This window comes from Kogia breviceps, chromosome X (genome assembly GCF_026419965.1).
Source record: "Kogia breviceps isolate mKogBre1 chromosome X, mKogBre1 haplotype 1, whole genome shotgun sequence".
Taxonomy (NCBI): Eukaryota; Metazoa; Chordata; class Mammalia; order Artiodactyla; family Physeteridae; genus Kogia; species Kogia breviceps.
In genome coordinates this window covers 37,233,896-37,252,760 of record NC_081330.1, presented here as the reverse complement: position 1 = coordinate 37,252,760, position 18,865 = coordinate 37,233,896, and the positions used below count along the sequence as shown (strand labels likewise).

Here is an 18,865-nt window from a genome sequence, read left to right as displayed (position 1 = left end):
GAAGTGCAATGCTTCTGTAAGTACATCTCAGCCACTCTTTCCAATCTCCTGCTGCTATAATTTCACACCTGCTCATAGAGGACAAAAAACAGGGACTGGTGACACAGGAAGCACTCCCAGGCAACTGAAAGCAGAGGGCAGTCAGTAACTGGGTGAGGAAAATGAGAATGAGGGATGGAAAGCTAGAAATGCTAGAGCCGGAGGGAGGGAAACCGGGAAGGAGAAAGAAGGAAGTTAGAGACCAGAGAAGAACAAGGAGAAGAGAGGAGAGGAGGATACATCTGTGGAGGGAAGATAAAGGCAGATTCTGGGAGGAAAGACTACGCAAGATCCTCACTCATGTCTTGATATCCAATGTCTCTGACATATGGATGAGCAGGGCAGGACGAGGAAACTGAGCAGTCTCTAAAGATTTGTACACACGACTCCTCCCCAGAGGAGAGGCCTATGTAATTTATTCAAGCAATGCAAAGATGGGGCCATGCTTAACCTAAAGAGTATGTCTCTAAAGCTAGAACTGCAGGCAGGCCAGGCAGGGAAGGTATTTGGGGGATGTGTGTGGTGAGTCGACATCCCTGTGACTCTCTTCAAGTCACACCAGCCAAATGGCCAAGGAGGAGAGCACGGTACATTCCTGCAGGGGTGCAACTTCAGCTGTTAGGTGCTTCTAGCATCGGCAGTAAAAAGCCACAGCAAGTGATTTACGTCTGAGGCAGCTGCCAAGACTCCACTGCAGAGGGTAGAACACTGTCAAAAATGGCCCTCCGTATCTCACTGCCACACTAGAAAGCACGATAAGACACTTTAGGGGCAAGGAACTGTCATGGTACAGTAACACGGGGTCTGACTTCCATCATCAGAGCTGGTGGGTTCTTTGAGATCACCCTGCCCAAACCCTTCACTCTTTTGACTGGTAAACTGGGACGCTGAGAGGGGTAAGCACCAGCCCAATGTCGTCCAGTTGGCAAAGCTCAGGCATGGCACTGAGGTCTCTGGCTATCTAAAGCAGTGCTCTTGACTCCACAGCTGTGTATTAATCTCCTCCTCCAGCTCCTTCATTCCTCTTTAACAGAAACCTCCCTCACTAGTACGGATAATATATTCCATAAACCCCACACTGTCCCAATATGATCAAAGAGAGCATTAAGATAACCACAAACATCTGCTGGGCTACGATTGCATCTTGGCTCCGGGCAGAGACACTAACTTTTAACATTACCATCAATTATCCTTGACCCAAACAACTATATTTTAAATACACAGAGCTCTTTGATTCTTTTACTTCCCTCCCCTACTGTCACCCAGTGGCTACTTCCCTGTGCAAACACTTTTCCTCTCCCCCCACAAGGAAGAGGAACAAGGGAAACTCAAGACCATCAACTTTGCGTAAGGTTAAGAGGCTTTAAGCAAAAGGTTTGGTGGAGAGGAGGGTGAAATCAATGTCAAAAAGAAAGTTTGTGATTATCTTTCACTCACGATTATTCATGAATGTCCTCACCTTGGAAAAAGAACGAATTGCTGGTAGTAAAACAGCAGCATTTTGCCAAGTCCCTTGCATTGGTAGGCACAGAGTAAGAAGCGATCAGGCAAAAGAAGCTTTCAAGGTCAAAAGCCCAGAGGAGTTAGGTAGAGCAAAATCCCAAAGCAAGCTATGGGAACCAGAGTGTGGGAAAGAGCTGGGATCCTTACAGCTAACGAGATCTAAAAAAGATACGGAAATGACTGCCCTGGCTCTTTGCCTTCTTTTAGCAGAATGGATTCCTCCCTAGACAAGAGACTCTCATCTGCTTCACAGCAACCTAAGAGCTAATCCAGAAGAGCAGGGCTGGAACCATACCCAACCAAATTGGTTGGTTGGTTGGTCAGTCCTTCATGAAACAATCTGTACTGCCTATTGCCCCTGCAGAGTCTAAGAAGACCAAATCTCTGCCCTTTAGGAATTCATAAGATAGTGGAGATCAGACAAGTCATTAGATTGCTGTAGTTCAGCATGAGAAGGATGAGAAGAGTAGGTAACCTTCTATCATGGAAAGCTTCTGAGGAGGTGAAGTCTGTGTTCAGTTTTAAAGGATGGGTAAAGAGAGGCAAGTCAGCAGAAAAAGGGTAGAGGCAGTGGAAGTACATGTAAAGTGGAAGTACATGTAAAGGGAGTAGCAGGTATAAAACCTGGAATGTATTAAATAACATAGCAGGTTCTGTGAACTATAAATAGTTCAGTTTATGTGTAGGGTTTTGTTTTGTTTCTTTTTCTGAAGAGGGAGGCTCCTAGTGATGAGAGGTAATGTTGGAGAGGTAGTCAAGGGCCCTGTTATGGAGGACTTTGTAAGCCTGCTAGAGTTAAAATTTTACTGGAGATCTATGCGGAGCCATTGAGAGATTTTAAACAAGAGTTTTGTGATCATATTTATGTTTTGGAAAGATGATTACAGCAGAGTGGCAAATGGATGGTAAATAGTGGGACTGGGGGGTCGGGAGACCACTCTGGAGGCTATTATGGCAATTCAGGTAAGAAATGATACAGGCCTGGATTGGAGAAAAATAGGTATGGAGAAAAGTGGATGGATTTGAGCTCAATTTAAGAAGATAAATAGATGGGATTTGATGATGCATTGGAGGTGGAGGAAAGAAAGAGAAGACAAGAATGACTCCTGGGTTTCTGGCTTGAGCCATGGAGTGCTTGGTGGGGCTGAGATGGGGAAGACATAGGTAGGACTTAGGAAGGAATGTGTCTGCTGGGAGTTGCTGGTTGAATTCTGTGTGATACATGTTTGTGGTGCCAGTGAAACTCCAAGCAGAGATATCCAGCAAGAAACTGATAATGCTGATCCAAAGCTATGGAGAAAGGTCTGAACTAGAGATAGAGACTGAATATCTATCATTGTATGGGTGGTAGCTGAGATCTCTGGAATATATGAAACCACCCTGGGAGAGGCCTACAGTGAGAAGAGAAGTAGGATGAGGATAGAACGCTGGGGAGTCCCAATCAGAATAGGAAAGAACCAGGAGAGAAGAGCACGATGAAATCCAAGGGAACTGAGAGTTGCAGGAAAGAAGGGGGTGTCTCGCGCAGCAAAGTCAAAGAAGATAAGAATGAAAAATGTACATTGTTTTTGGCAACGGGCAGTTTAGCGGTGACCAGCGTTAGCAGTGAGGCCAGCCTTCAGAGGGGCAAGATGCCTGATCGTAGGCATCTGGAGCAAGGCCAAGCCACCCAAGGAGGTCATGTGCATTATGAGCTTTCGCTTTGGAACTGTAGAGGCTAAGGACAGTGGCTGGTCAGGGCATCCAGAGAGAAGGGAAAGCTGTTTTACTGGAATTGCCTAATTCAGGAGAAAATGGAACAACCTCGGGGTACTCTCGGTAGCCATGGCGCCAGTCAGCTGACACAGGGAATGCCAGCTGTTTGCAGGAGGAGAGTAAATTGAAGGGCTGGTGGTGAATGCATCTGGGCTCTGGAATTCCTGGGAAACACACTGTGTGACAGAGAAGCAGCACGATGCAGGCAGGAGATAAGGAATTAAGAAACCTGGGCTGTTTCTCGTGAAACTCAGGCTAGTCTCATAAACTCTCTGGCTAGGACATAGCTTCCACAGCCATAAAACAGGGGCCAACAGCCCTCACCTAGGTGGGGAATCCAAACATTCCCTGTGGTTTGGGATTCCCTGTGATAATGCACCCTTAGATGGCATGGATAATTAGGAGCTCTCCATGCTTTATGTAAACACCAGAACACTTAAAACAGGGAAAACTCTGAAATGCTATTAAGGAATAGTAGATTCAGAACAAAACAAACAGTCCTGCCTGCTCCCAACTCAGACAAACACCCGCCGGTAATGCACAGATAGCTTTCAAATCCAGTAGGGAAAAGAGGGCAAGGGATGGAAATGTCAACCTACAACGATTTGATCAATCCAATGGCAGAAGAAAAAAAAAAATACCAGGGAAGAGAACAACTCAAAAGAGTGTTTGTTTTCAGATAATAACACTTACCCCCAAGAAAGAAAGCTTGAAGTCAAACATTAAATCCAAATTTAAATGTCCAGGGGCGGGGGAGAAACACCTTTATTTAACATTACTAGGCATGTCATTTTTTAAAGTTGCCATTCTCCTAAAGTAGGCTAAATAAGGTTTAGCCACTGACAGGCTAGTGACCTTGGGCAAAATCACTTATCAGTTTATTTGTTGCATACAGATAATGATACAGACCCTGGGAAAAGATGCTTCGGAAAGCACAAAGCAGTGCAGCAACGCTAGCAAGGGCTTTTTACCAGGCATGGCATGCCTTCGAGAAATCAGTTTGAGATGGCTTAAGCCCAAAAGCGTTGGATCACAGTTGCGCAGGAGTGCTAGGTGTTGTGTAAATGTCTTAATCAGTTCAAGAGGCCTTTGGCAAAGGAAAAATACACACTGCCCAGCAAGCTATGTGCTTGATGTCTCCCCAAGGCAGGAGGCAGGCCCTGCAAAGGGCTGCAGCATATCTCAGGGTTGAACCAATGTTCCGTTCCCCTCCCAGCTCGCGGAGCTGGAGAGGAACAGCTTGAAAACCAAAAGGGGCCCTCTTCTCAGCTAAGGAAAACAGTCTCAAATCTTTCTGACATCTGCACAAAAGGGGTACTGAGGGGCTGCCCTGCAGGGTCAACAGTGCTGGGTCCAGTTTAAACAATCCTGCTTGGCCCTGGGAATGCGGGTTGGTAGGGAAGATGAGTAAAAAGGACCTGGCTGCGTGGGCAGCTTCAAGCATCCGTGTGCACAGGATTGGCCCCATGTGCACTGGCCTCCTGATCTACTTGGGAAATAGGACATTCCTGCTCTTGACTCATGAAGTACAGCTTGGTCTGGTTCACTAACCTTGACAAGCGTTCCCAGAAACTTCAGGCTTCACAAATAAAGTTTTAGGAGCATATTTGACTCTGTGGACACCGAGTCTTTTGAATATTGACGAAAAAAGATCTGTGCGGTGATATTCTATTTTTCTCTATCCCACGCCCCTTCAACCACTCATGTTTTCAAAGGAGAAGCCAGATTAGGGCTCCAGATGTTTGGAATCCAAATGAGAGCTCCTCACAGAGGAAATCTACCGCCTTCTCTCTTCAAAGATCAAAATCTCAGCCAGGGGTGAAACAATGAGGTCATCCTAGGCATGTTTGCCTGGTGTAGGACTGACCCCTGTTCAGAATATATCAGAATTTCTAGTTTTAAAGGCTCCCCAGCCTCACAAACAGTTCAGAGCTGTTTCTCAGTTCCCTGGCTGCAGGGTCTAACCAACTTCCTGCCTCTCATTCTCCATCAGGAAAGGCCCTTTTGTGTAAAACTTCAAATCTCATCTGCTTCCACTTGGGCCATTTTTACTTGCTGTATCTTTGCAGGGGTAAAGTAAATCAATAAGAATCACCCCTTAGGAAAGTGGGGAGAGGATATGTCCAGGACATTCACAGAAGAAATACAAACCTGCAATGAATATGTGAAAAGATGCTTAAACTTACATGTAGTCTGGGAATTGAGATGATTTTCACCCATATTAATAAAAATATCAAATGATGGTAAGGGTATAGAAACATGGGCACTCTTGTACAACAATGCTGATGTAAATAAATTCGAATAGATACGCTGTGGGGTAACTGATCATTGGCTTTTAAAATTAAAAATGCCCATTACCCTTATATCTGGTAACTCGGATCTTTAGCGTCTACACTAGAAATGAGTACAAGGAGGACTGTTCAAGGATTTCTACTGTAACACTTCCATTTTTAAAAATAGCAAAAATTTGGAAACAACCTATGTATTCATCAAAAGGGAAATGGCTAGATTAAACTTCAGGGTAGAGGAAAAGATCTTAAGGACATATTATGTGACCAAACAAACAAACCAAAAAAGGCATAGAATATATACTTATGATTATAGTTTGGGAAGAAAACCCAGAAAATGAAACTATTGTTATATATCTATCTATATATATATTCATACATATCTTTGATCATGCACAGAAAAAGACCAGAAAGACAATAGTGGGACCCAGAGAACATCAAGGGAGACTTTTGCATTGTCTGTGCTGCTTGCTGTTGTTTAAGAACATATTCATATATTTGTTGTAGAATTATTTTTTTCTAAAGTGTTTCCTAGATATAGAGCAGAGAAAGAACGTGGGCCTCAGTGGCTATAGTGAACACAACTTCCCCGGGAGACAGCAGTGGGTAAAGTAAATAGGCAAGAAATCAAAAGACCCAGGTAACAGCCTGAATCTGTCATCAATTTGCCGTGTGACCCGGGAAGTCATTTTCCTTCTCAGAGACTGTTTCCTCTACCATCAGTGGATAAGATAAGAAGCTCACGAAGATACCTTCCCTTTCTAATATTTTGTGATTCCCTAAGTCTGTGCCTTTAATGTACAATATGTCTGGTCCCTTTTGATGAAGAGATGGCTTTTCATACTTTTCCTTCAAATTCTGGCATAGTTTGACATTTCACTGTACTGCAAATGGAAGATAATGAAAGAGGAGGCGGAGCGGTCACTCTGTTCTCTGTTTGGTTATGTTTTTAAGGGTTTGGTTGACCTATTTATGCTACCTTCCTTTGACAATGTAAGCTCTTAGGCTTGTTTGAATGTGATGAGAGTGCAAATACAACGCTGCAAGTCGGAAGATCTCAATTCTACAGGGTGGCCATACATTTTGAAAACATAGATTGGATTTTATTTTTTTTATGGATTGATCCACCCCCCCTTGAATACTTTTGCTGAATTATACTAAAGATGCAGGTTTCTTCAGTGCAAATCAAAAATACAAATCATCTGGGGCAACACATCATATATGCATATACGAGGATTGATAGAAATGCTGTATCAAGGCACTGTGTTCATTGCAATTTGCACAACAATTTGAACTGGGCATGCATAGTTATTAAAGGACAATACATTGAATAAATCACTTAATGTTTTGAAACCTGTCCTATGCCTTAATATAATATCTATAAATCATTCTTTGTGTATAGTCACCTATATTTCTGGACTTTATGGCTACCCTGTACCCTTGATTTTGGATGAAGCACATCCCTAGTCTGTCGATAACGATTGGACCACTTGTCCCCCAGAGTGGTAGGGAAGAGCCTACCTATAAATGAGCTATGAAAATTTACGTGCATCTACAAACATATCATAATCTGGTTCTGCACAACTTAATTGCCTTTTGGAAATAACCCAGATGAAACCTTGAGGAAACTTTGGTATTGAGTCAATGAAAGAAACCTCTTCCCGGTCCGTCAGAGACTTTGACTAATCTAGTTCTGCCTATCATTAGTCAGCAAAGCTCCTTCCAGCTGGTCTTCATCACTTTGCTTGTTCCATGAGGTCGTAAGAGTAAATTCTAAGCAGTTTAATTCTGAAGAAAACACACACACTTCAGATATGGGCTCCTGTGCCTATCTGTCTTTCAACAATGAAGGAAGCAACTTACTCGGGCTCCTTTCTCAGGAGAGCATTTACAGCCCCCAATGCAGTCTTGGCCTCCACATGGCTTTCCATAGGGCTTCTTCTCTCCCTATTAAAAACAAGAAAAAAAGACAAAAGTTAGTGAACCATGTGAAGCAAGAAGCAATGTTGCCCAGGGAGCATACCCCTTAGCCACACTCCTCCTAACCAAATAAATCACAGCAGCTTAATCATCTCACTTGGCGGTGTCATGAGTCACATGAAATAAAAAGTCATCTTAAGCTAGCACCCTTTTAGGTCAGGTCTATACCTCACTATATAGCCAGTTTGGTAGCTGGTTGGGGAGCTGTGACTTAAATCTCCCCACATAGGTAGAAATCCCAGCCACAAAATACAAGAGCATTTCTTTACATGGGGCTGGAAATAGACTCTAGCTGTATCCCTGAGCCCCGATGGACTTATACATTTGCACTCATTGAGAAAGCAGCAGCTGTAGCAGAGAACTGGAGAGCAATTCAAGTGCCAGAAATCTAATGATAGATGAAAATAGCCATCCTGTACTCTGCCCTCAGAATTGTTCTCCTCAGGCTCCCACTTTCAGCACAGCATGCAAACCCCTGCGCCCAGTTAGTCAGATCCAAGTTTCTCAGGTGATACTGTACACTATTCCCTAAACTCTCCAATCCAACTTCCTTTTCCCTTCTCTGCTTTTTTTTGGGGGGACTGCGTTGCGTGGCCTGCAGGCTCCTAGTTCTCCAACCAGGGAACTAACCAGGGCCCCAGCAATGAAAGCGCTGAATCTTAATCACTGGACTGCCAGGGAACTCCCACCTTCTCTGTTTTATGATGATGATTATAACAAGCTGAATTTCTCCAAAGCCCCCCGCATGACCTGACATGTGCAGACCCTCTCCAACCTGTTCTCCTCATTCTCTCCCTGGCTCACTCTGCTTCAATCACACTGGTATTCATTCTATTCTTTAAACACTTAAGCCTGTTCCTGCCTCAGGGCCTTTGCCCCAGCTGTTACTTCTGCCTGGAATGCTCTTCCACTAGACTTTTTTGATCTCTGGCCTCTTTTTATCACCCTAGCCTCAGTTCAATTGTCTATTATCAGAGAGGCCTTTCCTGACCACTCAACCTAAAGTGGCCCCCAGTTACTTCCAATCATAGCACTATGTTACCTTTTCAACATTAAACATTCTGTCTCCCCCTGTTAGAATGTAAGCTCCATGTAAGTAGGGACCTTATCTGTGCTGTCCAACACTGCATCCCCAATGTCTAAACCAGTGGATGGCATGTGAAAAATGCTTGATGACCTCACAGAGCTGGAATTTGAACACAGGTCTAACTCCCAAGCCTTGACCTTAACCCTTATGCCTTAGTGTTTTCTAAGTCTTCAGTCTCAATGCAGACTCAGAAATGAGGAAACTGCCATTCTGACCCTACCCACCTTGGAAAAAAAGCAACACATAAATTCTAACCATTATCTGTAATAAGAACTTTATCTCTGGGATGGATTTAGTATCATCCAACTTTTTTGTTTAATGTTGGCTGTTTTGTTCAAAAGAGAAAGGCATATATTTATGAGCCAGCCTCACACTTAATCATTCTTGCCTCTTTGTACTGTGAACCTTTTCCTAATTCCCAGGGAGCACTGTGAATTTCTCAGATGGTCTCTTATCTCTTTAGACATTCCCACAACCCTTTATCACCACAACACCTCGGTAATAAGGTAGTGATGGCAGAGCTATGACAAAATATTGCTATTTTAGATTCCAAACACCTTCCTGATATGAAATATATTTTATCTCTCTTATATGCCTTTGACAGGGTAAGTGCTTTTGTACACTTTCCAGTTTGCCCTCCACTTTATGGTATACAGGACAGGCAAGATTTCATAAGGGTGAGATCAAGAGGTGCTGTGGAAGGTGAAAGCTGGGGGCTGGAATGGAATAGAGAACAGGGAGGCAGAGCAGCATTGAATTTAATCCTCACCAATGCTGTGCACCCTTTGTCTAATGTTGAGTGCTATATTTCTCAGGATAATGGGTAATTTCTATCTGCTTTTCCATATAGTTCTGTATGTTCCAAGCAGTCTTCAGTGAACACGCATAATTAGTAAAGAGAAAAAAACCAGTCTGTTTCCAGATGATAAATTCATCACCTTCAAGGGAGAGGACTCAACAGACATTGCCAAAGTGGTATCTGTTTGGAGCTATGGCCTAATTCGAAACAATGCCCTTTAGGTGTCCCATAAAATGTGTCCATCATGGACCAAAAGTTTCCAGATCTCTAGCATGGAGCAAGGAGGCTGGAGGCAGGGAACTGGATAAGACAGGGGGAAAAATCCCAATACAGGAGCTGAACAAAAATATAAGGAGCACAAGCTGAGGTTTCCTGGGAACTTGGCATAACAAGGAGGCAAACACCCAGCTAACAGACAGGAAACCATCACTGTCTTCTGTCACTGAGGAAAGTAACCAGAGAAGCCCCACTGGCCACAAGGCAATTTCCTGTAATGCTGGCCCTGGCAGTTCCCCCAGGAGTCTTCAATTACACTGGGCAGGGGGCGGGGGGAGGGCAGGGATAAAAGGAGTGGCTTCCAGGGAACATGGCAAGACCAAGAACAGAGGAAGTCTCTGCCCTATCCTGGCTTGTCTGGGGACACGCCAACCGTTGCTAAACCAGGCCACATCACTGGTGCCATTCCCACCCTGGAATGCTTTCTCCCTTCCATGTATATGTATGCAATGCATATCCAGTGGTTAGGACTCTGTGCTTCACTGCAGGGGGCCTGGGTTCGATCCGGGGAACTAAGATTCCACAAGCCCCATAGTGCGGCCAAAAAAAAAAAAGCATTTATTATGCCATAATTGTATTGCAAAGAAAAACAAAAGTCGTTCATAATGAAACAATATGTATTTTAATATGTAAATGCTCATACATGGCTCTATTAGAAGATGTAGGGACTTCACTGGTGGCGCAGCGGTTAAGAATCTGCCTGCCAATGCAGGGGACATGGGTTGGAGCCCTGGTCCGGGAAGATCCCATATGCCGCAGAGCATGCATGCATGGCGCGTGCATGTGCCACGACTACAGAGCCTGGGCTCTAGAGCCCATGAGCCACAACTACTGAGACCGCATGCCACAACTACTGAAGCCTGCGCACCTAGAACCCGTGCTCCACAACAAGAGAAGCCCCACAAAGGAAGAGTAGCCCCTGGTCACAACAACTAGAGAACGCCGGCGTGCAGCAATGAAGACCCAACACAGCCAAAAATAAATAAGATAAATAAGTTAATTAATTTTAAAAAATGAAGATGTAATGAAGTCATCAGAGGCTAGCAGCTTGATGCAGAATCACCAGGAATGCTACAGTCTGCTGAAGCAGAGTGATTCTGGAATGTGGTATTGCTGACTCAAGTACCACGGATGGAGTTGCTATTAGTGCAGTGATTCTCTGAAATGGTGAATAACTCATGGTAAAGCTCTGTTATAACAGTGTCAGATTTCTTCAAAACACCTTTCACACCAAATCTCATTTGATTTTCTACCACAAATCTGACATAGGTGTTTTAGAGGTACAGGTATATGTAGCGACATACACACATACACAATATTACAATGCTTTGTTTATATCTTCACCTATCCCCCTAGACAGTAAGTTCCTCTGAGGTGATGTTGGTTTGTTCACTATAAAGAAAATCAGTTTAAACCCTCTAAGCCTCAATTTCCTCAACTATAAAATAGGGATAATAATATTCTAGTTCATTGGGTTTTGGGAGGTTAAAGATAATGCCCCTAGCAAATTGCTTGCCACATATAGTATGCTCAATATATGTTAGCTGGTATTATTTATAACTATAGCATCTAGTACTGTGCCTGCCTACTAGGTGATCACTGGATGACTGATTTGCATTTTATTTATTTATTTATTTATTTTTTGCGGTATGCGGGCCTCTCACTGTTGTGGCCTCTCCCATTGCGGAGCACAGGCTCCGGACGCGCAGGCCTAGCGGCCATGGCTCACGGGCTTAGTTGCTCCACGGCATGTGGGATCTTCCCGGACCAGGGCACGAACCCGTGTCTCCTGCATCTGCAGGCGGATTCTCAACCACTGAGCCACCAGGGAAGCCCCTGATTTGCATTTTAAAGATAAGGAAATGAAGGCTCAGCTGTTAGTGACTTCCTCACCATAGGAAGTTAAGTATCAGAGTTGGGATAAGAAACCAGCTATCCTCACTCTCTGCCTTGTTTTTTTTTTTTTTTTTTCCCCACTGAACCCACAGCCACCAATTCCAGGAATCATCTTGCAATTGGGAAGTCAGGAAAAGAAATATGAGTGTTGGGAGATGACATTTTATTCTTTTGCCTTTTTCATCAAGATGGGTTTACTGACTTTACCATAACTTGCATTGTTTGTACACTTACCATAACTTGCATTGTTTGTACACTTTCTAAACAACCTTTCCTATAGATATAATTCTCACAACTACTTTTGAAACAAGGAAAATTTATATATACATTTTCCAGATTAAAAAGAAGGTTTTTTGTTTTTGTGGTATACGGGCCTCTCACTGTTGTGGCCTCTCCCTTTATGGAGCACAGGCTCCAGACGCGCAGGCTCAGCGGCCATGGCTCACGGGCCCAGCCGCTCCGCGTCACATGGGATCTTCCCGGACCGGGGCACGAACCCGTGTCCTCTGCTTCGGCAGGCAGATTCTCAACCACTGCGCCACCAGGGAAGCCCCTAAAGAGAAGTTTAAACCTGAGTCTCAGAGTTGGTATTATTTGGCAGTTACATGACAAAGTGAAGACTCAAAGCCAGGGCCTTCCTTTTCAGTGCACAGGTAAACTTCTAAAAAGAAAAATAATACAAGATGCTGAGGTGCCCTTTTACAATCTTCATTCCCTGCTGGTTGGCTCAGGGTCCAAAAACCGAGAGAGGCCTCTTTGGCTGGATCAGAGCTAGTCCTGGGGCCACATTCATGATAATGGGTACCACTCATGGAGCATCTGCTATGTGCCTGGCTAAGTACTTCACTTTTGTTATATCACATAACTGTCCCAACTGCACTGTGTGGTAGGCACTATTACCACCATCATTGCACAGATGAGAAAACTGAGGCTTGGAGGGGTTTACTAGTTTGCCTACTCAAGGTCATACAGCAGTGGCAGAAATTCAAACCCAAGTTTGACTCAAAATCTTAGTGACCTTCCATTAAGCCTGGCCCCCTGTAGCATCATCCTAGGTTTCTGTACTTTGTGATAATAATACAGAGGGTCTGGCTTTACTTTGAGCAATTCCAAAACAAAACCTATTCATTGAAATTTAAACACACACACACACACACACACACACACACACACACACTAAACCAACCTTATTCTTCTCCCATGTTTAATGTGCATTTGCCTTTCAAGAACAGTTCCCTATGAGTTTATGAATGAAAGGCTCTGGGAAGAGAAGAAATGGATCTGTAGGAGCTGGCTCGCTACCAGGTGAGACTTGTCACCCACACTTTATTTTAAGGGTGAAGCTGACACTAGACATTGATGAGTCATTCAGGAAGGCATTTCCCTCCGTCTGTCCAACTGTTTTCACACGCGTACACAAACGCAACAGATGGGCTCAGGGGGGGTGGGGAGAGGAACAAGCATTTTGGATTTCACTTGGAAAAGCCCTAGCCAGCCAGAATGAACCAGGGCCTGAGGGGATGTACTGTCCAGCTAGACCTTAAAGTGAATTCACCAAGCAAATGTTTAAGACACACAAACAGAAAAACTAAATCTTGTCCATAATGTTCTTAGAACAGCATTTCTGAAGGATATATGAGAAAAAGATGTGAGGAAGAGACTGGGAGAAAGTGAGGAATCTTTGAGCTTTAAAGCTGGAAGGGGCCTGAGGACCAGAAGTCACACAGTTCACATGTAGTTAGGGTCGCCAGTTTTAACAAATAAAAATCCAGGATGCTGAGTTAAATTTGAATTTCAGAAAAACAATAAGTATATCCCAATTAGCATATTTTCTTATAAGTTGTCCCAAATTAGCATAAGTATGTTCCATGCAATATTTGGGACATACTTACACTAAAAATCTATTTGTTGTTTACCTGTAATTCAAATTTAACTGGGCATCTTATATTTTATCCTGAAATCCTACAAGTAGCATCATGACACACTTGTGTGACAAATTCAGACATGAGGAGTGTCAAAAGTAGTTGTTAGTAATAACATTTTAAAGTACAAACTCTGCAACTTACTTTTAAACATATTAAGAGGGTATTCACGTTTCTTTCTGTAATTGAGTCACTCTTACTTATTTGCCTTGTAATATGGTTTCTAAAGCAGGAAGGAAAGGTACAGTTATCACTAACATTGGAAGGATTAGATTCATTCATTTACTCAACAAATGTGTATTGTGTTCGTTGTGTACGAGGCACTGTGCTAGGTGCTGGGGATAGGATGATAAAAAAAATTGAATACGAATTTTTCATGAAAGTTCATAGCAGTTTTATTCCTAACAATCCCAAAGTGAGAAAAGCCCAAACTTCCATCAATAGGTGAGTAGATAAACAAACTGTGGTATATTTGTACAATGGAATACTCTTCATGAATTTAAAAAATGAACAAAGTATTGATACATGTAACTGCATGGATGAATCTCACGATGTATACTATGTTAAGTGAAAGAAGCCAGGCACGTAAGTGCATATTCAGTATGAATCCACTTACACGAAGCTCTAGAATAGGCAAAGCGAATATATGACGATAGAAATCAGTAGTTACCTCTGCAGGGTTGTGAGAGTGAGGTTGACTGGGGGCATGAGTACTTCCTGGGATAATGGATATGTTCTATATCTTGTTTGGGGAGATGTTTATGAGTGTACACATTTGTCAAAACTCATGAAACTACACATTTATAATCAGCACATTTTATTGTTTGTAAAATATAATTTGATTAAAAAGTAAGCATAGTACTTGCCATCATGGAGCTGATATTCTCATATGGGATACAGATAAATACTTACACAAATATTTGAAGAATAATCATTGTGCAAAGTGTGATGGAGAAAAACAGGATACTCTGAAAGTTTACAATGTTCAAGTCATTAAGATATAAGCACTATTTCTTCATTCAACAAAGATTTACTGAGTGCCTACTCTGTGCCAGGCACTGGATTATGCCCTGGGAGTACCCTGTTAGACAAAATAGACTTGCTCCTTTGCTCTATGTTCTTGTAGAGGAGACAGATGTTGGAAGAGTAAATAATAATCTTTTAATTATAATTGTGCTATACGATACAAAGGAGACCAATGGAAGGATATGAGAACGTACAACAGGGACACTTGGCCTCCTTGATGGGATCAGAGAAGGTTTATTTAAGAAAGTGCAGGGCTTCCCTGGTGGCGCAGTGGTTGAGAGTCTGCCTGCTGATGCAGGGGACACGGGTTTGTGCCCTGGTCCGGGAGGATCCCACGTGCCGCGGGGCGGCTGGGCCCATGAGCGTGAGCCATGGCCACTGGGCCTGCACGTCCAGAGCCTGTGCTCCACAAAGGGAGAGGCCACAACAGTGAGAGGCCTGTGTACCACACACAAAAAAATGAAAGTGCAGTTAGGGGGACTTTCCTGGTGGTCCAGTGGTTAAGACTTCATGTTCTCAATGCAGGGGTCACGGGTTCGATCCCTGATTGGGGAAGATTATCCATGCCAAACAGCGTGGCCAAAAACCCCCCAAAAAGTGCAGTTAAACTGACATCTGAAGAACAGGAAGCATCAGCTAGGTCAAGGGATGGGAGTGAGGTAGGGAATCTTCCAGACAGAGGGAAAAATCAATGCACATGCCCTATGGTGAGAAAGAACATGGCAGCTAGGAGAAGCTAAAGAAAGCCAGAGTGACTGAAACAGGAAAGTAAAGGGGAGAGTGACAGAAGATTTTGCTGTCTAGGCAGGCAAAGACTTGCTTATGCAGAGTCTTGTGGGCCATGTTAAGGAGGTTTGGTTTAATTGTCAGGGCAACAGGAAGTCACTGAATAATTTTAAGCAGAGAGTAACATGGTCAGATTGATATTTTAGAAAAAATTTTCTAGTGGCAGTATCGCTAGTGGACAGGAGCAGGTAATAGTGAGGTGGGAGAGCAATTAAGAGACTGTTGGAGAGGGATTTCCCTAGTGGCACAGTGGTTGAGAATCCACCTGCCAATGAAGGGGACATGGGTTCGAGACCTGGTCTGGGAAGATCCCACATACCGTGGAGCAACTAAGTCTGTGCACCACAACGACTGAGCCTGTGCTCTAGAGCCCGTGTGCCACAACTACTGAGTCTGTGTGCCACAACTACTGAAGCCCACATGCCTAGAGCCTGAGCTCTGCAACAAGAGAAGCCACTGCAATGAGAACCCTGTGCACTGCAACGAAGAGTAGCCCCTGCTTGCCGCAACTAGAGAAAGCCCGCGTGCAGCAATGAAGACCCAAGAACAAAGACCCAAAGCAGCCAAAAATAAATAAATAAATAAGTAAATTTATATATATATATATATATATATATATATATATATATATATATATATATATATATATAAAGAGAGACTATTGGAGAGAAGATGGTGGCCCGAACAAGGGTTATGGCGGTTGGATGGGGAGAAGTGAATGAACCTGAGACATATTTAAATAGAGGGGACATGACCAGAGAGGGACAAGACTAGAACAAGGCTTTCTCACACCAAGTCTACTTCACTGATTTGAGGACAACCTTCAATGCACACCTGCTGTGTATTAAGTCACTGTGTTGGGCACAATGAAAGAAAGACAAATATTTAGGAAACTTTTATTACACTCAAGGAGCTTAAAGCCTAATGACAACTATGATCAAAAGAAGAAAGTGAGAAGTATTATTGGAAAAGGTAAAGAGATAGTTTTCTAAAACTTAGATGTGATTATGTCCTGTCTTCTCTCAAAAACCTTTCATGACCCTCTCTTATCTGCAAACTTCTAAATCCAGGCATAACACTTAAGAGCCCCTTTAAATCAGGCTCAACCACCACTGCAGGCCAAACTATCACCTCCAATATTCTACTCATAGAGTTCTATTTATGAGCTATTCCATTTTCATGGAATGCTTTTCATATCCTATCCATTTCTCTGGAAATCCTAGTCACATCTTTTCTTTCTCTTTTTTGTAACAATTTTATTGAGATGTAATTCATATACAATACATTCATTCACACATCCTTTCTTAAATTTTACCTTCCCTATTTTCCAACAATAGCACTATTTATGTTTCATTATGGTATTCATTGCTCACTCTAACAGCTTCTCCTTTTGACCGCTTCAGAGAAATTGTGGTGACAGTTTCTAATAAAAATATACAAGATTATTTTGAGTGGCCAGGTGCATCCACAGGTTCCTCAGCTGTGCAAAGCATGGTGGGGCTGCAAGCCTATTCTTGCTACTAGACTTTAGGCCTACAGTGTCATGGGCTCTAGTGGCCTGTCCCAGAGCCTTATGGCTTATTTATAATATGATGTCTTTAGGGAAATCATTCCAAGTTGAAAAAATCCCTTAGGGTTTCTAGTTGGTAGCCTAAGTTAGGATGGAAGAGTCAATAAGTTCTCTAAGAGCTGAACCTACAGGAATAGGAAGGACTGGGATTCCAGGACAGAGTATTCGACTTGCTGGAAATATCCTGACAGACTGTCTCATCTATTATTGAGTCCAAAGGATCAAGGACACTGCCATTTCTGTCTTTTGTACTTGGAAGAGAGAATTTAACCAATGTTCAGTTGAGACAGACAGTGAGTCCATGTGGAATTCACCAGCAGTAGCAACTATTAGAAGGATATAGAATGGGAAACAAATGCAGGTTGTTTCTATGATTTTTTAGCTAGATATTTAGCTCATGATATAGAGAGTCTCTAAGGCATACTGATATAGATGAAAGTATAGATGTTCTGCTTGCTTAGAAATGAGGAAAGAGGACATGGGGAGGAGGATCTAAACCAGAGAAATAGAACGGTTCATAGCAAATCCATCCCTCATGACTAGAAGGAAAATGAGAGGGAAGCCCTCCCCAAATTACAAAACTCAGTAAATAGAAAACTAGTATCTCTGTCTTCATTTGCCAAGAACTGCATGTTACTTTTACCTAATTTTATGGCTGTAATTTTAAGATGTAAATCCTTTCAGAAGTTGTTTTTAAATTTTGCTTGCAGGGTGAGCAAGACAAACCTACTTGTCACATATGCCTGCATTTCTAAAATTAGGAGAAACAGCCCTAATCCCTTCTCATATGCAGAAAATAGAAACTAGCCGAGTAGTCTACTTGGTTGGTGGGAACAGACTTTAAAAAAGAAACATGCCAAAAAAAAAAAAGTAAAAGCATGATATGTCATAAGCAAAGTTAAACTCCAATTCAAACTTTTTGGCCTTAGCCAAAGCCCACAAGCAAAGGAGTGGGCCAGTCTTTCCGTCTCTGATTCTGTTTCATGGCTTTGAAACTCATCTACTTTTTGTTTACAAGCAAAGTGACATGCAAAACTAATTTCAGAAAGCCCATCTAGGGCTCTCCTGGTGGTGCAGTGGTAGAGAATCTGCCTGCTAATGCAGGGGACACAGGTTCGAGCCCTGGTCTGGGAAGATCCCACATGCCGCGCAGCAGCTAGGCCCATGAGCCACAACTACCGAGCCTGTGCGTCTGGAGCCTGTACTCCGCAACAAGAGAGTCTGCGATAGTGAGAGGCCCGCGCATTGCAATGAAGAGTGGCCCCCACTTGCCACAACTAGAGAAAGCCCTGGCACAGAAATGAAGACCCAACACAGCCAAAATTAAATAAATTAATTCATTTTTTAAAAAATTAAAAAAAAGAAAGCCCATCTGTAGCAAGGCCTCAGCTACACCTTTGGTAAGGCCTTTGCAATATACAACCTACCAAAGCTCACTGAGAAGAAATAGATAATCTGAATAGTCCCATATTGATGTTAAAAATTGAATTCGTAGTTAAACCCTCCCCACAAAGAAAAGTCCTAGGCCAGATAGCCTCCCTGGTGACTTCTACCAAACCTTTAAGGAATAAATAATACCATTCCTATGCAAACTCTACCAGAAAATTGAAGATGAGGGACTACCTCCTAACTCATCCTATGAGTCAAGTATTACCATTACAGACTAATATCTTTTGGGAATATAGACACAAAAATTCTTAACAAAAATTTAGGAAATTGAAGCCAACAGTATATAAAAATAATGGTACATTATGACCAAGTACAGTTTATCCTAGGAATGGTAGGTTGGTTTAACATTCAAAAGTCAATCAATATAATTTATCAAATTAGTAGACCAAAAGGGAAAAATATGATTATCTCAATAGATGCAGAAATATAATTTGACAAAACTCAACATCTATTCCTGATAGAAACCCAAAGCAAACTAGAAATGGAGGG

The 18,865-nt window shown here is 42.7% G+C and overlaps 1 protein-coding gene across 2 annotated transcripts in view; it reads right to left on the bottom strand.

Moving 5' to 3' along the window:
- Nucleotides 1-18,865, bottom strand: part of COL4A6 (collagen type IV alpha 6 chain) — a 296,513-nt gene that overhangs the window by 156,962 nt on the left and 120,686 nt on the right. For both annotated transcript variants that reach the window (XM_067023768.1, XM_067023767.1), the window contains exon 3: nt 7,449-7,532. In XM_067023768.1, coding sequence (XP_066879869.1) covers nt 7,449-7,532 — 84 coding nt within the window. The remainder of the gene's footprint in view (nt 1-7,448; nt 7,533-18,865) is intronic.